Source organism: Sphaerodactylus townsendi, linkage group LG11 (assembly GCF_021028975.2).
Source record: "Sphaerodactylus townsendi isolate TG3544 linkage group LG11, MPM_Stown_v2.3, whole genome shotgun sequence".
Taxonomy (NCBI): Eukaryota; Metazoa; Chordata; class Lepidosauria; order Squamata; family Sphaerodactylidae; genus Sphaerodactylus; species Sphaerodactylus townsendi.
This window is the reverse complement of record NC_059435.1, coordinates 9231475-9257933: the sequence shown is the minus strand read 5'-3', so window position 1 is coordinate 9257933 and position 26459 is coordinate 9231475. Positions and strand designations below refer to the sequence as shown.

Here is a 26459-nt window from a genome sequence, read left to right as displayed (position 1 = left end):
GAAAGCAGTAAAAGAATGATGTGGATAGCCCAAGCTAGCCAGACCTCATCAGATCTTAGAAGCTAAGCGTGGTCTGCCCCAGACAGTACTTGGATGGGAGACTCCCAAGGAATACCAAACTACCTCTGAGTGTCTCTTGCCTTAAAAACCCACAGGGTCAGATCAGCCATGAGTTGGCAGGCGGGGGGGGGGGGGATAGAATTAAAAAAGACAGCAGCAACTAAACAACAAGAAAGGTAGCAAAAACTTACAGAGAAGTTTAAGATATCAATGTGAATGTTAAAATAAAAAGCTTACTGAGAATAGTACCTGCCTATACCAAAGAAAAAAGAATCAGAACAGCTAGCAACTCAACATAAACTCATTGGAAAGATGAATAAGAAAACTGGAAGGCAACAAGTATTTATATGAACGGGGGGGAGTGGATCAAGCAAAGATAATTCATAGGGGGGAGAAGAGACAGATGGGAGTTAATTCATACTAACAAAGGTTCCAAATAGGCAGGCATGGAGTTTTTCTTTGTGATAATCATTTCATAAAGCCAGTGGTGGGATCCAAAAATTTTAGTAACAGGTTCCCATGGTGGTGGGATTCAAACAGTGGCATAGCGCCAATGGGGCTGGGCGGGGCATGACGGGGGCGTGGCCGGGCATTCCGGGGGCGGGGCATTAATAATTTCTCTGTTACTGTAAAAAACTCTTACTGTAAAAAAAAGCTCCTAGTTTCCAGCTGGTATCTTTCTGTCCATAATTTAAACTCATTATAGCAAGTCCTATCGTCTACTGCCAACAGAAACAACTACTTCTCCTCTAATTGACTGCCTGTCAAATACTTAATACTTTCAAATACTTAATTTTGTTTCTAGAAATCAAAAGAAGGATACTTTCCTTAAACAAGGAACTTTACCATATTTCTAAAACATGTTTTTAAAACAGCCCAACAGGGAGAATTATACCGTTTTCTACCTTCGCTAACCAGCCACATAGGAAACAACAGGACTTTATGATTTTTGGACCTAATGGAATTTCTAATGGAAAAGCAGACCCAATTAGTAACCCCCTCTCGGCACACAAATAATTAGTAACCCACTCTCGGGAACTGGTGAGAAACTGCTGGATCCCACCTCTGCATAAAGCTGTTCAGTCTATCAGACAATAAATACCAGTAGCCACATAGAACCTTGACAGAGGAAAGTAAAAGAAGAAAACAAAGAAAAACACAATTCTCACTTCACTTTTTGGGTGGAGCAGTACATGGGCAGGGCGAAGAATCCAAGGGAATTAGGTGCTCATGTTACAAATGGAGTAAAACACAGATTATTCTGTAAAAACCAATCAGATCAAGAAAAAAGACAAATATGCATGGTCACAGAAGAGAAATCCAGAAAATGCTTGATAGTGACCTTTGCTGAGATATAAGAAGAGTGTTATATTGCCTGCCAAAGGTATCCGCCGAATCCTAAAACTGAGACTATTCAATCAGGAATATCAGAATCCAGGGCTGGAGCGATGGAAACTGCGCCCGGGGGATGCGTGTGCCCTGCGCCCCTGCCACGCCCCCACCCCAGAACGACCCCCACTCTGCCCTGGAACGCCCCCAAACCGGCGCATGCCTGGTATGTCACACACCCTTTCCCCTTGGTGCTACACCACTGTCAGAATCTAATTAGTAATGCCAACAAGTCTCCTCAATTTTTTGGAATTCCCCTTAGTGCAGCTAGCATGGCCAAATACTTACACCGATTAACTCTGCCCAATAGCCACAGAGCTCTGTCACTCGCAAGATGTAAAGTTATGCTAGGGAAATGTTTAAAAATATCAGGAAAGAACATATGTTTGCAATGCAAACCATGTAGAAACTGTTGGTCACATACTTTCATATTGTCCTTAATACAGCACAATCAGACATTCCTTGTTGAACCCTTTTTTGGTCAGCCAAGAAGGATTTACGGACCGGCAGAAAATCTGCCTGTTACAAAATAACAAGTCTTGCATTGTAACTGAAAAGGTCGCAAGGTTCTTGCGTTTTGCTATGAAACAACATTCACAATGAAATACAACAGCCTGACGTGTATACTCACTGAACAACTGATTATTGTGGTCATGGTGGGTTTTCCGGGCTGTGTGGCCGTGGTCTGGTAGATCTTGTTCCTAACATATCGTCGGCATCTGCGGCAGGTGTATCTCTCTGTGACTTCTCTCTGTGATACACCTGTGACTTCTGTGAGTTCTCTGTGTGATACACCTCTGAAGATGACAGCCACAGATGCAGGTGAAACGTGAGGAACAAGATCTATCAGACTACAGCCAAACAGCCCAGAAAACACACCACAACCAGTTGAATCTGGCCGTGAAAGTCTTCAACAATAAACTGATTCTTGGTTCAAACCACGCTGAGACAATATTGTATTTTAGATTATATAGTTTTATTAGTCTTGTCACTATATTATGTATTGTCTTGTATAATAAGTTTTTTTTACAATACCAATAAAAGGTATTTGGATTGGATTGGAAGAAGAGTGTTCATGAAACATCTGCTCAAATTGTAGCCATCTTTGGCAGAAAATATTAAAAAGGCAAGTACACATATTTTGGAAAATGCACCCTGAAAACTATGGGTGGGGAGAGTAAAGTAAATGGGAATGATCAATTATGCATTTAATGCATTGATGTGTTAAGAGCTGGTGGTTAAGAGTTTTCAGAAAGGAAGGAAAATATCCTAAGTCACACTAAGCCCACAAGCAGAGGTCAACATAATTAAAACCAAAAGAAAAAAATATATAGTGAATAGGGTAGGGGCAGGATGTACCAAAACAAAAGCGAGATACACGTGACTGTGTAATAAGTCCAATGTCAATTTGTAACATTGTTAACCCCCTCTCCATTTCGGGCAGCCTTAACAACAGCTATGGGGAGGCAACAGACCAGCCCAATGTTGAACCCTCTCTCACCCAAAGGTAAGGTGACCAGATGGTCACCTTTGTGAACCGGGACGGGGTAGGGAAACGGCAAGCCCCAGAAGGCCATGCTCCTGCGGCCGTGCATGCGGGAGGCTGCCGCACTGCATTGCGCCCTAGAAGGCAGTGCGGCAGCCTCCCCAAAATCGGGACAATTTAAAGAACCCGCGGGACAAATTGTTTGAAGGCGGGACTGTCCCGCCAAAAGCGGGACGTCTGGTCAGCCTACCCAAAGACAATCATCTTAAAGGTTCAGGTGAGGAAAAGGAATAACACCAGAGAGAACCCCAGGCAACAGAAGGTAGGCAGGACAGAAGGGCAGGTGGAAAAAGCAAGACAAAAACAGAAGGTTGCTAAGACAAAATTGTAGTAGGTGAGACGACTAACAACTGCTCTCCCCTAACTGGCAGGAAAAGAACTAGACTCTGCAGGGTAACTCCTACAGGATACAGGAAGCAGAAAGATCTAGTTCCTGCCTCCCAGGTCCATGGTGAGAATTACCCAGAAAGATGTCCTCCAAACTAGACACAGGTGAGTGTGTAATAGGTCCAACCTGTCAATTTGTAATTGTTTTGTTACATCCATAAATAAAGAATCGTAGCTGAAATACTGATATATTTTCCATCAGTCTAAGCAGTCTTTACAGCATATTAACCGGAATAGGTGATCCCGGATGGTATTTTCCCATGAAGGGTGATCCCTAAAACCTTGCTTTTCAATGGAGGATTACTGCCAAAACACACTGAATTTAGTGTATATGGCATTGTGACCCAAAACCAGCAGATGGCACTGTTGCCTTTGTAAATTTGTATTTATTTGACGGGGAAGCCTTACTACAGTACTCAGAGTACAGCAAAGTAAATAAGAACAAGCCGAAGTTTGTTTCTTTAAGAGCACAATAAAAATTACGAAGAAAAGTCAAGTTTAACACAGAGAAAACAAAACTTGAAGGAAAACGCACCCTCAGAATGACACAAAGATGCCAGAGTGTAACCTTTTCTCAACACTGTAAGTAAAGAGAGTGGTAATTTCCCAGGAAAGTTCGTTTGGAGTAGAGCTATAGTAGTTACTGGAAAAATGAGAAGGAAAACATGCTAAAACATTTTGAAGTTTACTATCAATTTCGCATTAATGCAGAGTTTCAACTAACTCCATACGTGGTTCTTGAACTGTTTTGAGTAATCCAGGTTAGTAAAGAAAAGAAAAAGATCCAGAGAGTACTGATACTCTGCTCCATTGTTTCCTTGACTGCTCCAAATTTAATAAATGCAGAATTTTGTTTCTTTCTCCTTTTTTGAAGGATTTGGCAGGTTTTCTGCCCCAGAGAAAATGTCAGATCCTTTTGGAAGGAAGAGATTATCAAACTACACTGGCTTTTGCAAAAAAAAATAATTCTAAATGTAATTTAGTTTAATAGATAGAACAGACCGTTATATGTTTTTGTAACTAATGTTGGATATATTTGTATATCACAACGACGTTGACGTTCAATTTATATTTGTATATATACCACCAATGTTAATGTTCAGTTTTGATGCTGAAGAATGTAGTCACAAGAGCTAAAAAAAATGGAAAAGGAAAGAGAAAAGGAAAGACAAAGAAAAGGAAAGAAAAGAAAAGAAAAGAAAAGAAAAGAAGAAAAGAAGAAAAGAAAAGAAAAGAAAAGAAGAGAGCGAATTTGCAAATTTCCCAAGGGTCCATTTGGCCCATTCACAGTCAAATTCTGCCACAGTTTAGCTGGCCCACAACTCCAGCAATTGAACTTTAGGAGTACAGCAAAAAAAAAAAGATCTTCAGTGGGAGCAATATGGCGGGAGACCACTCAATCCCACATTCAGCGATTTCATGTAGGCAAACAATTAACGGGACAGATCCTCGAATGCTGGTGCCTGAGTCTAAAACACTTCTACAGGAGAAGTAATAATTCTTTCTGCAACATATAATTGGTATGCATCTCCTAGAGACCACTGCTTGCCTCTTTAAAAAGGTGCATGGGCCTATTATGCACGGACCGCTTATCTCGTGGCTCTTCGCTGTGATGGGGCTGTAGTGTGGTCTCCTCATGTTTCTCTGTTTACAGGTGAGCGGCCATTCTGCCCACTCGGGTGGCAAAGCAAATTAAAAGTCACGCTACAAGTAATCTCACTTGCCGCAGAGAGAATAGAAAGCAAAAGCTTTCTTGCTGCGACAGATGCTTCGCCCCCATCACACACCAGATACCCTGTGCATAATCAGTCATAAACAGGGAAGGATTACCACCTTGCATATATTTTGGGGACAGTGTCCTTCCCTAGCACACAACAGCCAAAAACAATTATTTATTTATTTATTTATTTATTTATTTATATTTATTTATTTATTTATTTATATTTTAGATTTCTAGGCCGCCTCTTCCCCAAAGGGCTCGAGGCGGCTCAACAACATGGCTGTTATCAACAGCAACTCAAACAACATAAACATTAAAACTCCGGCAGCAGTTACATATAGTTTAAACAATCCAAACAATTAACCATGCAAATGATGCAGACTCAGAAGAACAACTAGCCAAAAAAGGAGGGCGGGGGTCAGAAATTGGGTGAAAAAGACGACTTTACATTTCTTCAGCTAAGTTTGCAAAGATCAGAAATGCCGTCCAACTGTTAAACTTTTTATAGTTTTTCATGTTGAAGATAATTACTGTTTTTTTATGTTTTGCATGTACGCTACCTTTGTTCTTAATTTGTTTTAATGATGTGCAATTCAATAGCATGCAACTGAACTCTGAGCCACACACAGGAATACAGGCTGTAGGAATGAATGGATTCTTAACAGAAACTTATTACAGAGTCTTGTGATCCCAAGAGACTGTGGGCATGTTATAACTATCAACAATGAGGAAGTGGTTGCATTACATAATCTCCACAAAATGGACTTAGAGCTAGAGACTCATCCTTGGAACTATTTGGACTACTTATGTTGATGGTTAGAGTATGTTTTTGAAGGATTGTTGTCTTCTTTGATGCATTTTGTATTGTTGCACGCACAAATATGCTGCATTTTCACATACGTGGCTCTGTGAGTGTTACCCATGAGTATTGGCGCCTTTATAGTGATATTTTGATTTACTGTTAGGTGTTGTCGTTATTGGTGGTCCTGGGAAGGACAGAAAGGCAGGATGCAAATTTGGTAAACAAATTAAATAAATTACTGTGGCCGATTATGCACAAGGTCCCTGTTGTGTCGTGGGAGGCAAACATCTGTCTCAGCAAGATTTCTTGTATGGATATATTTCCTCAAGCCCTGCTTCCACTTTCCATTCTCTCTAAGGCAAGCCAGACCTCTTATAGCGCAACTTTAATTTTGCTACTGCAGAAGTGGGCAGATTTGCCAGTGAGAACAGCTTTGCCCAGACATCTTTCCTCTACCCACGGCCAGCCTACCGAGAGTCACCCTTCCCACTCTCCTGAACTGCACTCCTTTCCCCTTGTCCTTTCCTTCCATATTGCCAGCTCACAGAAAAGTCACAGTAAAGAAGCTCACTCACACAGGACAAAACACATCAACCTCCACCTTCTCATGTTGATTGGGATATCGACATAACAAGAACAAGAGTGTGCATAGAAACAAAAGTCTCTCTGTCCTCCAGCAACAGCAGCAGCACAAAGTGAGGGGGAGAGAATATCAGCTATACCACAATGTCCCCTTTTTTGGCAGTGTGTGGTCTAGGGAATTGCTTTATTCTTTCATTTGGGAGGGGGGATTATTTTTAGAACAGTAATAGCGATAAAAGTGCAGTTTAAAGGCTAAGTCAGGTGTAATGAGATCTGTGCCTTTAAGATTAAGTGCTTTAAGATCTGTGCTTTTAAGAATGTTAATAAGTGGAGTAAAGGGAACCAGGCCCAGAAAGTTCTCTACAGAAAACCTGTGCACCCAAGAGTGAGTGCCTCCTCGCATGTAAACAGAGAAATGTGAGGAGACACCACTACAAGCCTACTGCATACTGTAGAGTCACAAAGTAAGCCTTCCATGCATAATCCATCTGTATAAGTAGTAGGCCGTTCTCTAGCAGTTTGACTTTTCCTTAGACATGCTGAAAGAAAAGTTTCTCAAGCTTTTTCATTTTCCCACCTTGCCACCTTCATTCCTATGTCAAACATTACATACCTCTTTATAGAACTTTATACAATGTCCTACATTTTTAAAACTAGGACAGTTTTTGTTGTGTAAATATTATGTTAATGAGCTCTGTGGCACAGATTGGTAAGCTGCAGTACTGCAGTCAAAGCTCTGCTCACGACCTGAGTTCAGTCCCAATGGAAGTCAGGTTCAGGTAGCCAGCTCAAGGCGGACTCAGCCTTCCATTCTGCCAAGCTTGGTAAAATGAATGGGGGTAAAGTGTAGACTACTGAGAAAAGCAATTGCAAAAATGTTCTGATGCGATGTCATTCCATGGGTCGGTAATGAGTCCAGAGGTGGGATCCAGCAGGTTCTCACAGGTTCACGAGAGTAGGTTACTAATTATTTGTGTGTGCCGAGAGGGGGTTACTAATGGGTGATTCTGCCACGTGATTTTTGCCTTAGTTACGCCCCACCTCTCAGCAGTAGCGCGCAGAACTTGAAGCTAGCAGGAGGTGCACCAGTGTGCGTGGCAGCCTGAGCCTGCGTGCATTCGTTTCCCGCCCAAGGACCAGCGCAGCGGCTGCGTCCTTGAAACAGCCCCACCCAGGAATGCCCGGCCACGCCCCCGTCGTGCCCCGCCCAGCCCCATTGGCGCTACACCACAGTTTGAATCCCACCACCATGGGAACCTGTTACTAAAATTTTTGGATCCCACCACTGGTAATGACCTAGTGCTTGCACAGTGGGATACTTTTACTTTTAAATACGATGTTAGCACATAATAGTTCAATTTCATTACTCTTTTCATACCACACTCTTCTTTCCTCTTGAGCAACTACCAAGAATATTCTACCAAGAATATGGCTGTATATAATCAGCAGAATGGAATATTATCAGAACACTCTGTTCTAGTCTGAGGGAGGGGGCGTAAGGAGACTAAGTACGGGACAAGACAACCATGTTGAATGCATATGCAGGGAGGAAGAGTGGTCACAGGCATGCCGGCCCGGTCCCTGCACATCATCAGCCAATGCAGATCAATTCCCATCAGCCAACTGGCCATGCAGCAGGGGCTGATGGGAACTGTAGTCCATAAACATCTGACACGCCAGAGTTGGACACCCCTGATCTAGCTGAGCCAGAGAATGTCCACTTTTACAAAAGAAATTGTTATAATAATCCGCACTAGATGCTGGTGGTCCTGGTAGGGTTGGAGGAGAAACTGATTTCTTATTTATTGATTTAATGAATTCCTGAATTGGTCATTTGGTTAGACTGTAGCGTGAACCAGATATGGTTAAAACGTGGTCTATAAAAATACTAAACCATGCAATTAAAGCTCCATAGCCCCTCTCCATTCCACTCTGAGAGACCCAGAATTCCAAAATCAAAGCTGCGTAAGCCAGAAAGCCTTGGCAAGAGGGAGTCTAACCCTGCTTTTCTGCTTGGTAGTTTCTTCTGCTTGCAGTTTTCGTCCCTTTACCTTGATGATTTAAGGAGATGCGACTTGATTGCTCCTGGAATCCAGGTTGCACTAGATCCCGTCGACTGTGCGCCGTCTGGTCTACACTGTCCTAGAACAGAAAAACAGTAGAAACGTTTGTTCCGAATGGATTTGAATGATGAGAACTGCTAACTACTTCAGCAAAAGCTTTTTTAAAAATGAGAGAGGAAAGCATTGTTGTTATCATCGTGACAAGAGAGTTGTGAAAGATGGCTAAACACAACGCTTCTCCTGAATAGACCACTTCATGTTGTATGTTAAAACGCGAACCACTTGGACTTGAAGTTGAGTTATAGATGCCATCATAACAAGTCTGAAGTTTGGCTGAAATTGCAAACAATTAGAATTTCCCAAGTCTAGAGTAATGGTCCTTGGAATAGAGAGGTTCTTTGAATAGGCGTTCCACCAGAATCATCAATGGCGGGTTGTGTGATCTACTCTGGTTTTGGCCAATGCAAACCTTTCCAGGAGTTTCATTTGAGAAAATTATTTATAGAAACAAGCATTCAATGCTACCTTATGAGCCCTGCTTCTTATTTACCCAACTTCTCTAATCCCTAAATAAACATAATCTGGTAGTGGTGATAATGGAAGAAAGGGCCATCAATGCTGACTTATGGTGACCTCAGAATGTTGTCAAGGTCAGACTGAACTAGGTGGTTTGCCGTCGTCTACCTCTGCATAGCAAACCTGGACATTCTTGGTGGTCTCCCATCCAAGTATTAGCCAGGGCTGACCCTGATGAACTTCCACCTGATGAAAGTGGGCTATCCTGGGCTATGAAGGTCAAGGTTCCACTCAAAAGATCCAAGTAGAATTGTAAATTCATCCACCATTTATCCTTAGACTTTATTTGCAACAGAGTGCTCCGCAGAGGTCCTAGTGCCTGCCTTGTTCTGCTCTAGCACCCACCATTGTTCTGTTCTAGAACCCACCATTTCAGCTTCAGGAGCCTCCACCCAGCCGCCGCCATTTGCAGAATGTTCCTGGGAGTTTCCTCACCTTGAAGCTCATCTGAAAGCCATTTCACAGCAAAAAGTTGGTAAATAGTTTATTTTTGTTGGCAATCCTGAACGCATGTCGTTTTCCCCCCTTTTTTGTTTTAAGAAGAAGAAGAGTTTGGATTTATATCCCCCCTTTCTCTCCTGCAGGAGACTCAAAGGGGCTGACAATCTCCTTGCCCTTCCCCCCCTCACAACAAACACCCTGTGAGGTGGGTGGGGCTAAGAGAGCTCCGAAAAGTTGTGACTAGCCCAAGGTCACCCAGCTGGCGTGTGTGGGAGTGCACAGGCTAATCTGAATTCCCCAGATAAGCCTCCACAGCTCAAGCAGGAGAGCGGGGAATCAAACCCGGTTCCTCCAGATTAGAATGCACCTGTTCTTAACCATTACGCCACTGGTGAGAAAACTTGCAGCTATGAAGACACCATCTAAAAACTGCAGCCATCCAGAGGGCTGGTTTACCTCCCATTAGAATGCAATGGATACGTCTGTCTGCAGGTCTACCCAGAGTCTTTTATTGGGAGGTCAACCAGCCTTCTGAGCAGCTGCGATTCTTAGATTGTGTCTTTGTAGCTATGAAGATTCTGCATTAAAAAAAATAAGGGAGAAAAAACGACACAGGTGCGGAATTCCCAGGAAAAACAAACTTCATTCATCAACTTTGTACAGTGGAATGGCCTTTGGATTAGTTACAAGCAGAGGAAACTCCTGGGAATGTTCTGCAAATGGCGGCGGCTGCAGATCCTGCTGAAGCGGACACAAAATGGCGGGCTCTATAAAAAGGAAAGGAAGAAGAAGAAGAAGAAGAAGAAGAAGGAAGAAGAAGGAAGAAGGAAGAAGAAGAAGAAGAAGAAGGAAGGAGAAGAAGAAGAAAGAAGAAGGAAGAAGAAGGAAGAAGGAAGAAGAAGAAGAAGAAGAAGGAAGGAGAAGAAGAAGAAAGAAGAAGGAAGAAGAAGGAAGAAGGAAGAAGGAGGAGGAGGGGGGGGGAGGGAGGGAGGGAGGGGGGAGGGAGTTTGGATTTATATCCCCCCTTTTCTCTCCTGCAGGAGACTCAAAGGGAGCTTACAATCCTCCTTGCCCACTTCCCCCTTCACAACTCTAAAACACCCTGTGAGGTAGAGTGGGAGCTGAGTGGGCTCCAAAAGAGCTGTGACCTTCAGCCCAAAGGAGTCCACTTCTTCAGCTGGCGTGTGTGGGAGTGCACAGGCTAATCTGAATTCCCCAGATAAGCCTCCACAGCTCAAGTGGCAGAGTGGGGAATCAAGCCCGGTTCCTCCAGATTAGATACATGAGCTCTTAACATCCTACGCCACTGCTGCTCTGTAAGGCAGGTGGAAGGCAAGTTCTGTCCATAACCATTCAATGCCCTACAAATGCTGTTTTATCAAACTACCATGTTTAATAGTGCACAGACTGATGGTTTTGACAAAGGACACACTTAAAATTGCTTCTTTAATGCTCATACATATTCGGAACTATTTTTACCTGCGGAAACATGGCACTTTCACTACAACTGACCGCACTTGGATCTTTTGGTGGAAAAGGGTCGAAACACAATCTATAAGCTATTAAATGCTGTTCTAAGTGGCAATGCCTGGCGTGGGCAGCAACAAAACCAAATACCAAATGCATTTCTCCTGGCACGAGGACAGAGGTAACGGATGAACTAGCTACTTCAACAGAAATCTGCAATTCACCCAAAGTACTCCCACTAATTTCAGTGGAGACAAGTTGGCATGAAAGCCAGTGTACTCAATCCCGTTAAGCAGTAGCCTTAGCTATAAAAAATGTGCTTAATTTAATCTGTCACCTGACTGCAAATGTCACCAATGGGGCGTAGCTGTCCTTCATTATGCATAAGACTCTAGCCAAATACATTTAGAAGAAGAAGAGTTTGGATTTATATCCCCCCTTTCTCTCCTGCAGGAGACTCAAAGGGGCTTACAATCTCCTTGCCCTTCCCCCCTCACAACAAACACCCTGTGAGGTGGGTGGGGCTGAGAGAGCTCTGAGAAGCTGTGACTAGCCCAAGGTCACCCAGCTGGCGTGTGTGGGAGTGCACAGGCTAATCTGAATTCCCCAGATAAGCCTCCACAGCTCAGGCGGCAGAGCAGGGAATCAAACCCGGTTCCTCCAGATTAGATACACAAGATACATGAGATACTAAAAAAAAATTGCAAACTTGCTTCTAGCCACTAATATGCCACGATTACCTCTAAACTAGCTTAAGCTCTGAAAGGCGAGTGAGGAGGAAGGCATTTGTAAGCCCGGAAGGAAAATACCAGGCACGGGGGCGGGGGGGTCGCTCCCAGTTGCCCCGCCACAATGACAGAAGACAGTGTTGCCTCAATAGCCAACTCCAAGGGGCCTTTAAGCTCTCGGTCTACGTCAGGTTTGTAGCAGAACAGGTTGAGGTCTTAGTCCAGGGAGTCCCTTGGCCCACAATAGTTTGTATTAGCACATGGCTGCTGCAGGCTAAGCCAAAACATTCCGAAATGAAAACCTGGCTATAGGCAGAGGCCTAAAAGTGTGTACCCAGGAGCGTAGGAGTACACCCTGTTCCATTTTAGCCTGGATTGGCAATATTATTACACAATACCAAGCCAGGGGAAACCGTTACATTATTCTACAGGTCTCTTTAATATGTTAAATGCTCCACAACCTGATCCCAATCCAATTTTTAAATTTTGACTGGAAATGGACTTTATTTGATGTATTGTCGAAGGGTTTCACAGCCGGATCCAACTGGTTGTTGTGGGTTTTCTGGGCTGTGTGGCCATGGTCTGGTAGATCTTGTTCCTAACATTTCGCCTGAATCTGTGGCTGGCATCTTCAGAGGTGCATCACAGAGAGAAGTGTGCTACCTTCTCTCTGTGATACACCTCTGAAGATGCCTGCCACAGGTGCAAACGAAAGGGTCAAGAACAAGATCTACCTGAACCACAACCACCCAGCCAAGCATCCCAACTCTTTCGAGTTGACTTTATTTGGTTTGCAGGCGAAGATATTCCCTGAAACTCTCACTCACATACTTGTATACACAGGATTGGTTGTTAACAGCATATAATGTATTTTTTTAAAAAACGGGACCGTGATAAAAGGCAGAAATGCAAGCGCTGTGCAACCTGAAGCCACGTTTCATTCTGCCGTTTATTTACACAAGGTGTTTAAAGACAAATAAGGCATGTTGCCAACGCCAGCAGCAAACTAGCTGTACCAGAGAGCAAGGTCAGGGGACTGATTAAGTAAGCGTTCTGTGTCATGCTTGGCCCGGCTTTTAATATAGTTCAGTATTTTATATTTAGTTTGGTCTCCTTATCTCCCTTCCCCTACAAACTTTCTGTTCAAAGCCACAGACTGGCTTCCAACTTCAAATATGATTACAGTAAGAAATAATTGCTATTCTTAGGCCGGCTGCAGATACCCTGTTTCCCCGAATATAAGACATCCCTGGAAAATGTGATTCCGGCCGTGAAAGCCTTCGACAATACATTAACTTGTTAATTAACTAACTAACAAGAATTAACTTGTTAATTAACTAACAAGAATTAGGACTAATAAAAGGAAACACTTCTTCACGCAACGCGTGATTGGTGTTTGGAATATGCTGCCACAGGAGGTGGTGATGGCCACTAACCTGGATAGCTTTAAAAGGGGCTTGGACAGATTTATGGAGGAGAAGTCGATCTATGGCTACCAATCTTGATCCTCCTTGATCTCAGATTGCAAAAGCCTTAGCAGACCAGGTGCTCGGGAGCAACAGCCGCAGAAGGCCGTTGCTTTCACATCCTGCATGTGAGCTCCCAAAGGCACCTGGTGGGCCACTGCGAGTAGCAGAGTGCTGGACTAGATGGACTCTGGTCTGATCCAGCTGGCTTGTTCTTATGTTCTTAAAATAAGACGTAGTAGAGGTATTTGCTGAAGTGCGAAATATAAGGCATCCCCCGAAAGTAAGACGTAGCAAAGTTTTTGTTTGGAAGCATGTCCGACGAACTGAACACAGAAAAATAAGACATCCCCTGAAAATAAGACATAGCGCATCTTTGGGAGCAAAAATTAATATTAGACACTGTCTTATTTTCGGGGAAACACGGTAGTAGCCAGTACTCCACTTGTTCGCATGGGTCTGATACCCTTGGTCCGTCGAGGCTGGCATTATCTACTCCGGCTTGGCAACGGGCACTTTCGCGCATGCAGAATCATGCACTTTCAATCCACTGTCACAATTGCTGGCGAGTGGACTTTGCTGTTCCGCACAGTAAAATCCAGCTGCAAAGTGCATTGAAAGTGGATTGAAAGTGCATTATTACTCTGCATGTGCGGAAGTGCCCAGTGGCTCTCCAGAGTTTCAAGCGGAGGTCTTTCATGTCACATCCCTTAACTGGAGATGCTAGGAATTGAACATGGTACCTTCTGCAAGCCAAGCAGATGCTCTGGCTCTGATCCATAGCCCCTCCCCATCTTGAGGACAACATCTGAAACCAGGAGTTGTGCGGATTTCTTTTCTCCATTCATTAGGCCAGGGGGTCTGCAACCTGCAGCTCTCCAGATGTTCATGGATTACAAATCCCATCAGCCCCTGCCAGCGCAGGTTGCAGACCCCTGCATTAGGCCAACAGGCAAACAATGACCAGAAGTGAGCTGTTTTCTTGGGAATCCCAGCCAAGTTGATTTGTGGGATCTCTTGAGAGTCTGTGTTTTTTGTGCAGGGATGCATCTCACTGATCAATTGATCTTATCTATAACTTCCTAGCCTGGCCTATGGCTTGAAAACACACGAAGGCATTCACTCCTTAGACTGGAATCTTCTCCCCTTCCCCTGCCCAAGATTCCTCTTTCAGTGATTTTTGGCAACCTACACAAACAAATGCCAGGGCCCTGAAGGCAATTGTGAGCAAATATTCTGGTTACCCGCCACTCCAGTTTTTATTGAAAAAGCCGTGTGGACCTGCACAGCGGCTTCTGTGCTGCAAGGAAACGGACGGCAGTTTCAAGCAGAAGTCCAAATACTGATCTCGAGAGATGCCACGTCAAAAACCAGAGGTTCTCTTGTATCTCAATATGGTGAATGTTGGCTACAGCGGATGGGAGGAGCCAGACAGAGCCATTCAAAATCCAACTGCCCACTTCACGTCCCAACTGAAAGGTGATTTTTAAAACATTGCTATGTTTTGAAATTGGCTTGTTGATTGATGGAATAATTCCGTCATTCGTGTAATCAGCCTTGAGTCCCAATGGGAAAGGCGGACTATAGCTAGCGGGGGGGGGGGGGGGCAAAGATGATGATGATGATGGTGGTGATGATGATGATGATTATTATTATTTACAAACCGCCCTCCCCCGAAGGGCTCAGGGCAGTGAACAAAACAAATAAATGGAGCACAGATAAAATCAGGTTTGAATAATCATTAAATATGGCTCTATATGTTAAAATCAACCCATTAAAATGCAGCATCCCGATATCAAATGTACCGATGGCGTCCTACTAGTAATCCCCTAAAAAAGAAGGGGAAGGGGAGGGGGAGAGGGAGAGGGAACGGCAGGGTCCACAGATGTTATAAAGAGGGGGGGCATCGGCGGCCGGGCTCCCCAAAGGCCCGGTGGAACAGCTCCGTCTTGCAGGCCCTGCGAAATTCGTTAAGATCCCGCAGGGCCCGCGTAGCTGGAGGTAGAGCGTTCCACCAGGCAGATGCAGCATCTGAGAGAACAAGAAGATTTTTGGAGTACGACTTTTCGAGACTCAAAATTCCCTTTGACAGATCAATTCGATGAAAAATAGGTGCTTTATCACAGAGGAAGTCCCCTTTTTCTCAGTGAGAAAACCAGACTGTAAGTAAATATGTATGTATACACACACACACAAACTATATTGCAACTGGGGTGTTATGAGGTTTCCGGGCTGTATGGCCATGTTCTAGTAGCATTTTCTCCTGACGTTTTGCCTGTATCTGTGGCTGGCATCTTCAGAGGATCTGAAGATGCCAGCCACAGATGCAGGCAAAATGTCAGGGGGGGGTGGGGGGGGGGGGGGGTGGGGAGGAGGGGGGCTGGGGGGGGGGGGGGGTGGGGGGGGGGGGGGGTGGGGGGGGGGGGGGGTGGGGGGGGGGGGGGGTGGGGGGGGGGGGGGGTGGGGGGGGGGGGGGGTGGGGGGGGGGGGGGGTGGGGGGGGGGGGGGGTGGGGGGGGGGGGGGGTGGGGGGGGGGGGGGGTGGGGGGGGGGGGGGGTGGGGGGGGGGGGGGGTGGGGGGGGGGGGGGGTGGGGGGGGGGGGGGGTGGGGGGGGGGGGGGGTGGGGGGGGGGGGGGGTGGGGGGGGGGGGGGGTGGGGGGGGGGGGGGGTGGGGGGGGGGGGGGGTGGGGGGGGGGGGGGGTGGGGGGGGGGGGGGGTGGGGGGGGGGGGGGGTGGGGGGGGGGGGGGGTGGGGGGGGGGGGGGGTGGGGGGGGGGGGGGGTGGGGGGGGGGGGGGGTGGGGGGGGGGGGGGGTGGGGGGGGGGGGGGGTGGGGGGGGGGGGGGGTGGGGGGGGGGGGGGGTGGGGGGGGGGGGGGGTGGGGGGGGGGGGGGGTGGGGGGGGGGGGGGGTGGGGGGGGGGGGGGGTGGGGGGGGGGGGGGGTGGGGGGGGGGGGGGGTGGGGGGGGGGGGGGGTGGGGGGGGGGGGGGGTGGGGGGGGGGGGGGGTGGGGGGGGGGGGGGGTGGGGGGGGGGGGGGGTGGGGGGGGGGGGGGGTGGGGGGGGGGGGGGGTGGGGGGGGGGGGGGGTGGGGGGGGGGGGGGGTGGGGGGGGGGGGGGGTGGGGGGGGGGGGGGGTGGGGGGGGGGGGGGGTGGGGGGGGGGGGGGGTGGGGGGGGGGGGGGGTGGGGGGGGGGGGGGGTGGGGGGGGGGGGGGGTGGGGGGGGGGGGGGGTGGGGGGGGGGGGGGGTGGGGGGGGGGGGGGGTGGGGGGGGGGGGGGGTGGGGGGGGGGGGGGGTGGGGGGGGGGGGGGGTGGGGGGGGGGGGGGGTGGGGGGGGGGGGGGGTGGGGGGGGGGGGGGGTGGGGGGGGGGGGGGGTGGGGGGGGGGGGGGGTGGGGGGGGGGGGGGGTGGGGGGGGGGGGGGGTGGGGGGGGGGGGGGGTGGGGGGGGGGGGGGGTGGGGGGGGGGGGGGGTGGGGGGGGGGGGGGGTGGGGGGGGGGGGGGGTGGGGGGGGGGGGGGGTGGGGGGGGGGGGGGGTGGGGGGGGGGGGGGGTGGGGGGGGGGGGGGGTGGGGGGGGGGGGGGGTGGGGGGGGGGGGGGGTGGGGGGGGGGGGGGGTGGGGGGGGGGGGGGGTGGGGGGGGGGGGGGGTGGGGGGGGGGGGGGGTGGGGGGGGGGGGGGGTGGGGGGGGGGGGGGGTGGGGGGGGGGGGGGGTGGGGGGGGGGGGGGGTGGGGGGGGGGGGGGGTGGGGGGGGGGGGGGGTGGGGGGGGGGGGGGGTGGGGGGGGGGGGGGGTGGGGGGGGGGGGGGGTGGGGGGGGGGGGGGGTGGGGGGGGGGGGGGGTGGGGGGGGGGGGGGGTGGGGGGGGGGGGGGGTGGGGGGGGGGGGGGGTGGGGGGGGGGGGGGGTGGGGGGGGGGGGGGGTGGGGGGGGGGGGGGGTGGGGGGGGGGGGGGGTGGGGGGGGGGGGGGGTGGGGGGGGGGGGGGGTGGGGGGGGGGGGGGGTGGGGGGGGGGGGGGGTGGGGGGGGGGGGGGGTGGGGGGGGGGGGGGGTGGGGGGGGGGGGGGGTGGGGGGGGGGGGGGGTGGGGGGGGGGGGGGGTGGGGGGGGGGGGGGGTGGGGGGGGGGGGGGGTGGGGGGGGGGGGGGGTGGGGGGGGGGGGGGGTGGGGGGGGGGGGGGGTGGGGGGGGGGGGGGGTGGGGGGGGGGGGGGGTGGGGGGGGGGGGGGGTGGGGGGGGGGGGGGGTGGGGGGGGGGGGGGGTGGGGGGGGGGGGGGGTGGGGGGGGGGGGGGGTGGGGGGGGGGGGGGGTGGGGGGGGGGGGGGGTGGGGGGGGGGGGGGGTGGGGGGGGGGGGGGGTGGGGGGGGGGGGGGGTGGGGGGGGGGGGGGGTGGGGGGGGGGGGGGGTGGGGGGGGGGGGGGGTGGGGGGGGGGGGGGGTGGGGGGGGGGGGGGGTGGGGGGGGGGGGGGGTGGGGGGGGGGGGGGGTGGGGGGGGGGGGGGGTGGGGGGGGGGGGGGGTGGGGGGGGGGGGGGGTGGGGGGGGGGGGGGGTGGGGGGGGGGGGGGGTGGGGGGGGGGGGGGGTGGGGGGGGGGGGGGGTGGGGGGGGGGGGGGGTGGGGGGGGGGGGGGGTGGGGGGGGGGGGGGGTGGGGGGGGGGGGGGGTGGGGGGGGGGGGGGGTGGGGGGGGGGGGGGGTGGGGGGGGGGGGGGGTGGGGGGGGGGGGGGGTGGGGGGGGGGGGGGGTGGGGGGGGGGGGGGGTGGGGGGGGGGGGGGGTGGGGGGGGGGGGGGGTGGGGGGGGGGGGGGGTGGGGGGGGGGGGGGGTGGGGGGGGGGGGGGGTGGGGGGGGGGGGGGGTGGGGGGGGGGGGGGGTGGGGGGGGGGGGGGGTGGGGGGGGGGGGGGGTGGGGGGGGGGGGGGGTGGGGGGGGGGGGGGGTGGGGGGGGGGGGGGGTGGGGGGGGGGGGGGGTGGGGGGGGGGGGGGGTGGGGGGGGGGGGGGGTGGGGGGGGGGGGGGGTGGGGGGGGGGGGGGGTGGGGGGGGGGGGGGGTGGGGGGGGGGGGGGGTGGGGGGGGGGGGGGGTGGGGGGGGGGGGGGGTGGGGGGGGGGGGGGGTGGGGGGGGGGGGGGGTGGGGGGGGGGGGGGGTGGGGGGGGGGGGGGGTGGGGGGGGGGGGGGGTGGGGGGGGGGGGGGGTGGGGGGGGGGGGGGGTGGGGGGGGGGGGGGGTGGGGGGGGGGGGGGGTGGGGGGGGGGGGGGGTGGGGGGGGGGGGGGGTGGGGGGGGGGGGGGGTGGGGGGGGGGGGGGGTGGGGGGGGGGGGGGGTGGGGGGGGGGGGGGGTGGGGGGGGGGGGGGGTGGGGGGGGGGGGGGGTGGGGGGGGGGGGGGGTGGGGGGGGGGGGGGGTGGGGGGGGGGGGGGGTGGGGGGGGGGGGGGGTGGGGGGGGGGGGGGGTGGGGGGGGGGGGGGGTGGGGGGGGGGGGGGGTGGGGGGGGGGGGGGGTGGGGGGGGGGGGGGGTGGGGGGGGGGGGGGGTGGGGGGGGGGGGGGGTGGGGGGGGGGGGGGGTGGGGGGGGGGGGGGGTGGGGGGGGGGGGGGGTGGGGGGGGGGGGGGGTGGGGGGGGGGGGGGGTGGGGGGGGGGGGGGGTGGGGGGGGGGGGGGGTGGGGGGGGGGGGGGGTGGGGGGGGGGGGGGGTGGGGGGGGGGGGGGGTGGGGGGGGGGGGGGGTGGGGGGGGGGGGGGGTGGGGGGGGGGGGGGGTGGGGGGGGGGGGGGGTGGGGGGGGGGGGGGGTGGGGGGGGGGGGGGGTGGGGGGGGGGGGGGGTGGGGGGGGGGGGGGGTGGGGGGGGGGGGGGGTGGGGGGGGGGGGGGGTGGGGGGGGGGGGGGGTGGGGGGGGGGGGGGGTGGGGGGGGGGGGGGGTGGGGGGGGGGGGGGGTGGGGGGGGGGGGGGGTGGGGGGGGGGGGGGGTGGGGGGGGGGGGGGGTGGGGGGGGGGGGGGGTGGGGGGGGGGGGGGGTGGGGGGGGGGGGGGGTGGGGGGGGGGGGGGGTGGGGGGGGGGGGGGGTGGGGGGGGGGGGGGGTGGGGGGGGGGGGGGGTGGGGGGGGGGGGGGGTGGGGGGGGGGGGGGGTGGGGGGGGGGGGGGGTGGGGGGGGGGGGGGGTGGGGGGGGGGGGGGGTGGGGGGGGGGGGGGGTGGGGGGGGGGGGGGGTGGGGGGGGGGGGGGGTGGGGGGGGGGGGGGGTGGGGGGGGGGGGGGGTGGGGGGGGGGGGGGGTGGGGGGGGGGGGGGGTGGGGGGGGGGGGGGGTGGGGGGGGGGGGGGGTGGGGGGGGGGGGGGGTGGGGGGGGGGGGGGGTGGGGGGGGGGGGGGGTGGGGGGGGGGGGGGGTGGGGGGGGGGGGGGGTGGGGGGGGGGGGGGGTGGGGGGGGGGGGGGGTGGGGGGGGGGGGGGGTGGGGGGGGGGGGGGGTGGGGGGGGGGGGGGGTGGGGGGGGGGGGGGGTGGGGGGGGGGGGGGGTGGGGGGGGGGGGGGGTGGGGGGGGGGGGGGGTGGGGGGGGGGGGGGGTGGGGGGGGGGGGGGGTGGGGGGGGGGGGGGGTGGGGGGGGGGGGGGGTGGGGGGGGGGGGGGGTGGGGGGGGGGGGGGGTGGGGGGGGGGGGGGGTGGGGGGGGGGGGGGGTGGGGGGGGGGGGGGGTGGGGGGGGGGGGGGGTGGGGGGGGGGGGGGGTGGGGGGGGGGGGGGGTGGGGGGGGGGGGGGGTGGGGGGGGGGGGGGGTGGGGGGGGGGGGGGGTGGGGGGGGGGGGGGGTGGGGGGGGGGGGGGGTGGGGGGGGGGGGGGGTGGGGGGGGGGGGGGGTGGGGGGGGGGGGGGGTGGGGGGGGGGGGGGGTGGGGGGGGGGGGGGGTGGGGGGGGGGGGGGGTGGGGGGGGGGGGGGGTGGGGGGGGGGGGGGGTGGGGGGGGGGGGGGGTGGGGGGGGGGGGGGGTGGGGGGGGGGGGGGGTGGGGGGGGGGGGGGGTGGGGGGGGGGGGGGGTGGGGGGGGGGGGGGGTGGGGGGGGGGGGGGGTGGGGGGGGGGGGGGGTGGGGGGGGGGGGGGGTGGGGGGGGGGGGGGGTGGGGGGGGGGGGGGGTGGGGGGGGGGGGGGGTGGGGGGGGGGGGGGGTGGGGGGGGGGGGGGGTGGGGGGGGGGGGGGGTGGGGGGGGGGGGGGGTGGGGGGGGGGGGGGGTGGGGGGGGGGGGGGGTGGGGGGGGGGGGGGGTGGGGGGGGGGGGGGGTGGGGGGGGGGGGGGGTGGGGGGGGGGGGGGGTGGGGGGGGGGGGGGGTGGGGGGGGGGGGGGGTGGGGGGGGGGGGGGGTGGGGGGGGGGGGGGGTGGGGGGGGGGGGGGGTGGGGGGGGGGGGGGGTGGGGGGGGGGGGGGGTGGGGGGGGGGGGGGGTGGGGGGGGGGGGGGGTGGGGGGGGGGGGGGGTGGGGGGGGGGGGGGGTGGGGGGGGGGGGGGGTGGGGGGGGGGGGGGGTGGGGGGGGGGGGGGGTGGGGGGGGGGGGGGGTGGGGGGGGGGGGGGGTGGGGGGGGGGGGGGGTGGGGGGGGGGGGGGGTGGGGGGGGGGGGGGGTGGGGGGGGGGGGGGGTGGGGGGGGGGGGGGGTGGGGGGGGGGGGGGGTGGGGGGGGGGGGGGGTGGGGGGGGGGGGGGGTGGGGGGGGGGGGGGGTGGGGGGGGGGGGGGGTGGGGGGGGGGGGGGGTGGGGGGGGGGGGGGGTGGGGGGGGGGGGGGGTGGGGGGGGGGGGGGGTGGGGGGGGGGGGGGGTGGGGGGGGGGGGGGGTGGGGGGGGGGGGGGGTGGGGGGGGGGGGGGGTGGGGGGGGGGGGGGGTGGGGGGGGGGGGGGGTGGGGGGGGGGGGGGGTGGGGGGGGGGGGGGGTGGGGGGGGGGGGGGGTGGGGGGGGGGGGGGGTGGGGGGGGGGGGGGGTGGGGGGGGGGGGGGGTGGGGGGGGGGGGGGGTGGGGGGGGGGGGGGGTGGGGGGGGGGGGGGGTGGGGGGGGGGGGGGGTGGGGGGGGGGGGGGGTGGGGGGGGGGGGGGGTGGGGGGGGGGGGGGGTGGGGGGGGGGGGGGGTGGGGGGGGGGGGGGGTGGGGGGGGGGGGGGGTGGGGGGGGGGGGGGGTGGGGGGGGGGGGGGGTGGGGGGGGGGGGGGGTGGGGGGGGGGGGGGGTGGGGGGGGGGGGGGGTGGGGGGGGGGGGGGGTGGGGGGGGGGGGGGGTGGGGGGGGGGGGGGGTGGGGGGGGGGGGGGGTGGGGGGGGGGGGGGGTGGGGGGGGGGGGGGGTGGGGGGGGGGGGGGGTGGGGGGGGGGGGGGGTGGGGGGGGGGGGGGGTGGGGGGGGGGGGGGGTGGGGGGGGGGGGGGGTGGGGGGGGGGGGGGGTGGGGGGGGGGGGGGGTGGGGGGGGGGGGGGGTGGGGGGGGGGGGGGGTGGGGGGGGGGGGGGGTGGGGGGGGGGGGGGGTGGGGGGGGGGGGGGGTGGGGGGGGGGGGGGGTGGGGGGGGGGGGGGGTGGGGGGGGGGGGGGGTGGGGGGGGGGGGGGGTGGGGGGGGGGGGGGGTGGGGGGGGGGGGGGGTGGGGGGGGGGGGGGGTGGGGGGGGGGGGGGGTGGGGGGGGGGGGGGGTGGGGGGGGGGGGGGGTGGGGGGGGGGGGGGGTGGGGGGGGGGGGGGGTGGGGGGGGGGGGGGGTGGGGGGGGGGGGGGGTGGGGGGGGGGGGGGGTGGGGGGGGGGGGGGGTGGGGGGGGGGGGGGGTGGGGGGGGGGGGGGGTGGGGGGGGGGGGGGGTGGGGGGGGGGGGGGGTGGGGGGGGGGGGGGGTGGGGGGGGGGGGGGGTGGGGGGGGGGGGGGGTGGGGGGGGGGGGGGGTGGGGGGGGGGGGGGGTGGGGGGGGGGGGGGGTGGGGGGGGGGGGGGGTGGGGGGGGGGGGGGGTGGGGGGGGGGGGGGGTGGGGGGGGGGGGGGGTGGGGGGGGGGGGGGGTGGGGGGGGGGGGGGGTGGGGGGGGGGGGGGGTGGGGGGGGGGGGGGGTGGGGGGGGGGGGGGGTGGGGGGGGGGGGGGGTGGGGGGGGGGGGGGGTGGGGGGGGGGGGGGGTGGGGGGGGGGGGGGGTGGGGGGGGGGGGGGGTGGGGGGGGGGGGGGGTGGGGGGGGGGGGGGGTGGGGGGGGGGGGGGGTGGGGGGGGGGGGGGGTGGGGGGGGGGGGGGGTGGGGGGGGGGGGGGGTGGGGGGGGGGGGGGGTGGGGGGGGGGGGGGGTGGGGGGGGGGGGGGGTGGGGGGGGGGGGGGGTGGGGGGGGGGGGGGGTGGGGGGGGGGGGGGGTGGGGGGGGGGGGGGGTGGGGGGGGGGGGGGGTGGGGGGGGGGGGGGGTGGGGGGGGGGGGGGGTGGGGGGGGGGGGGGGTGGGGGGGGGGGGGGGTGGGGGGGGGGGGGGGTGGGGGGGGGGGGGGGTGGGGGGGGGGGGGGGTGGGGGGGGGGGGGGGTGGGGGGGGGGGGGGGTGGGGGGGGGGGGGGGTGGGGGGGGGGGGGGGTGGGGGGGGGGGGGGGTGGGGGGGGGGGGGGGTGGGGGGGGGGGGGGGTGGGGGGGGGGGGGGGTGGGGGGGGGGGGGGGTGGGGGGGGGGGGGGGTGGGGGGGGGGGGGGGTGGGGGGGGGGGGGGGTGGGGGGGGGGGGGGGTGGGGGGGGGGGGGGGTGGGGGGGGGGGGGGGTGGGGGGGGGGGGGGGTGGGGGGGGGGGGGGGTGGGGGGGGGGGGGGGTGGGGGGGGGGGGGGGTGGGGGGGGGGGGGGGTGGGGGGGGGGGGGGGTGGGGGGGGGGGGGGGTGGGGGGGGGGGGGGGTGGGGGGGGGGGGGGGTGGGGGGGGGGGGGGGTGGGGGGGGGGGGGGGTGGGGGGGGGGGGGGGTGGGGGGGGGGGGGGGTGGGGGGGGGGGGGGGTGGGGGGGGGGGGGGGTGGGGGGGGGGGGGGGTGGGGGGGGGGGGGGGTGGGGGGGGGGGGGGGTGGGGGGGGGGGGGGGTGGGGGGGGGGGGGGGTGGGGGGGGGGGGGGGTGGGGGGGGGGGGGGGTGGGGGGGGGGGGGGGTGGGGGGGGGGGGGGGTGGGGGGGGGGGGGGGTGGGGGGGGGGGGGGGTGGGGGGGGGGGGGGGTGGGGGGGGGGGGGGGTGGGGGGGGGGGGGGGTGGGGGGGGGGGGGGGTGGGGGGGGGGGGGGGTGGGGGGGGGGGGGGGTGGGGGGGGGGGGGGGTGGGGGGGGGGGGGGGTGGGGGGGGGGGGGGGTGGGGGGGGGGGGGGGTGGGGGGGGGGGGGGGTGGGGGGGGGGGGGGGTGGGGGGGGGGGGGGGTGGGGGGGGGGGGGGGTGGGGGGGGGGGGGGGTGGGGGGGGGGGGGGGTGGGGGGGGGGGGGGGTGGGGGGGGGGGGGGGTGGGGGGGGGGGGGGGTGGGGGGGGGGGGGGGTGGGGGGGGGGGGGGGTGGGGGGGGGGGGGGGTGGGGGGGGGGGGGGGTGGGGGGGGGGGGGGGTGGGGGGGGGGGGGGGTGGGGGGGGGGGGGGGTGGGGGGGGGGGGGGGTGGGGGGGGGGGGGGGTGGGGGGGGGGGGGGGTGGGGGGGGGGGGGGGTGGGGGGGGGGGGGGGTGGGGGGGGGGGGGGGTGGGGGGGGGGGGGGGTGGGGGGGGGGGGGGGTGGGGGGGGGGGGGGGTGGGGGGGGGGGGGGGTGGGGGGGGGGGGGGGTGGGGGGGGGGGGGGGTGGGGGGGGGGGGGGGTGGGGGGGGGGGGGGGTGGGGGGGGGGGGGGGTGGGGGGGGGGGGGGGTGGGGGGGGGGGGGGGTGGGGGGGGGGGGGGGTGGGGGGGGGGGGGGGTGGGGGGGGGGGGGGGTGGGGGGGGGGGGGGGTGGGGGGGGGGGGGGGTGGGGGGGGGGGGGGGTGGGGGGGGGGGGGGGTGGGGGGGGGGGGGGGTGGGGGGGGGGGGGGGTGGGGGGGGGGGGGGGTGGGGGGGGGGGGGGGTGGGGGGGGGGGGGGGTGGGGGGGGGGGGGGGTGGGGGGGGGGGGGGGTGGGGGGGGGGGGGGGTGGGGGGGGGGGGGGGTGGGGGGGGGGGGGGGTGGGGGGGGGGGGGGGTGGGGGGGGGGGGGGGTGGGGGGGGGGGGGGGTGGGGGGGGGGGGGGGTGGGGGGGGGGGGGGGTGGGGGGGGGGGGGGGTGGGGGGGGGGGGGGGTGGGGGGGGGGGGGGGTGGGGGGGGGGGGGGGTGGGGGGGGGGGGGGGTGGGGGGGGGGGGGGGTGGGGGGGGGGGGGGGTGGGGGGGGGGGGGGGTGGGGGGGGGGGGGGGTGGGGGGGGGGGGGGGTGGGGGGGGGGGGGGGTGGGGGGGGGGGGGGGTGGGGGGGGGGGGGGGTGGGGGGGGGGGGGGGTGGGGGGGGGGGGGGGTGGGGGGGGGGGGGGGTGGGGGGGGGGGGGGGTGGGGGGGGGGGGGGGTGGGGGGGGGGGGGGGTGGGGGGGGGGGGGGGTGGGGGGGGGGGGGGGTGGGGGGGGGGGGGGGTGGGGGGGGGGGGGGGTGGGGGGGGGGGGGGGTGGGGGGGGGGGGGGGTGGGGGGGGGGGGGGGTGGGGGGGGGGGGGGGTGGGGGGGGGGGGGGGTGGGGGGGGGGGGGGGTGGGGGGGGGGGGGGGTGGGGGGGGGGGGGGGTGGGGGGGGGGGGGGGTGGGGGGGGGGGGGGGTGGGGGGGGGGGGGGGTGGGGGGGGGGGGGGGTGGGGGGGGGGGGGGGTGGGGGGGGGGGGGGGTGGGGGGGGGGGGGGGTGGGGGGGGGGGGGGGTGGGGGGGGGGGGGGGTGGGGGGGGGGGGGGGTGGGGGGGGGGGGGGGTGGGGGGGGGGGGGGGTGGGGGGGGGGGGGGGTGGGGGGGGGGGGGGGTGGGGGGGGGGGGGGGTGGGGGGGGGGGGGGGTGGGGGGGGGGGGGGGTGGGGGGGGGGGGGGGTGGGGGGGGGGGGGGGTGGGGGGGGGGGGGGGTGGGGGGGGGGGGGGGTGGGGGGGGGGGGGGGTGGGGGGGGGGGGGGGTGGGGGGGGGGGGGGGTGGGGGGGGGGGGGGGTGGGGGGGGGGGGGGGTGGGGGGGGGGGGGGGTGGGGGGGGGGGGGGGTGGGGGGGGGGGGGGGTGGGGGGGGGGGGGGGTGGGGGGGGGGGGGGGTGGGGGGGGGGGGGGGTGGGGGGGGGGGGGGGTGGGGGGGGGGGGGGGTGGGGGGGGGGGGGGGTGGGGGGGGGGGGGGGTGGGGGGGGGGGGGGGTGGGGGGGGGGGGGGGTGGGGGGGGGGGGGGGTGGGGGGGGGGGGGGGTGGGGGGGGGGGGGGGTGGGGGGGGGGGGGGGTGGGGGGGGGGGGGGGTGGGGGGGGGGATATAAATCCAAAACGCTTCTTCTTCTTCTTCTAAGTGGACGTGAGCCCTGATCCAGGCGAGACCCGAGTCCTGCCCTCAACATGGTGGCTGGTGTCCCTTTTTGGCAACGCTAGAATGCACCTCAGAAAAAGATTCTGAATAGTTTCCAGGTTGGTTAATGTTTTCTGCCCCCATCCCCATACTTCAGCACCATACAGCAAATGGGAAATGACTTTGCTGACTAAGAGTTTTGGAAGCAGACATATGAGGAACATCCCCGTAGTAAAATCTTGTTAGGGCTCCCATGATCTTTAAAGCTGAGGATAATTGAAAGATGCGCATTCCGTTTCCAGGTTTCACTACAGGTTAGGCCCAGATATTTGAAGCTATTTCTCTGCTCAGTTGGGATGCTATGGATGTCCCAGAGACTACGCAGCAGTGGCGTAGGAGGTTAAGAGCTTGTGTATCTAATCTGGAGGAACCGGGTTTCATTCCCAGCTCTGCCGCCTGAGCTGTGGAGGCTTATCTGGGGAATTCAGATTAGCCTGTACACTCCCACACACGCTAGCTGGGTGACCTTGGGCTAGTCACAGCTTCTCGGAGCTCTCTCAGCCCCACCTACCTCACAGGGTGTTTGTTGTGAGGGGGGAAGGGCAAGGAGATTGTAAACTCCTTTGAGTCTCCTGCAGGAGAGAAAGGGGGGATATAAATCCAAACTGTTCTTCTTCTTTTTCCCCTAAAAACCATTACGATCGTTTTCGAGTAATTAGTTACAAGTTTTTCCTCTTTGTGGTACCCGTCCAAACTGTACAAGCCTTTTAAAACCAACTCTGGTAAGGGAGATCTGCACACAATAAAGCTGAAATTTTACGCTGACCTATAGAAGGAGAACACAGTGGTAGGCATG

At 62.8% G+C, this 26459-nt stretch overlaps 1 protein-coding gene across 1 annotated transcript in view; it reads right to left on the bottom strand.

The window, feature by feature from the left end:
• The window catches only part of GRB10 (growth factor receptor bound protein 10), a 164785-nt gene that overhangs the window by 75842 nt on the left and 62484 nt on the right, over nt 1–26459 (bottom strand). The window contains exon 3 of the mRNA XM_048511356.1: nt 8538–8628. Coding sequence (XP_048367313.1) covers nt 8538–8628 — 91 coding nt within the window. The remainder of the gene's footprint in view (nt 1–8537; nt 8629–26459) is intronic.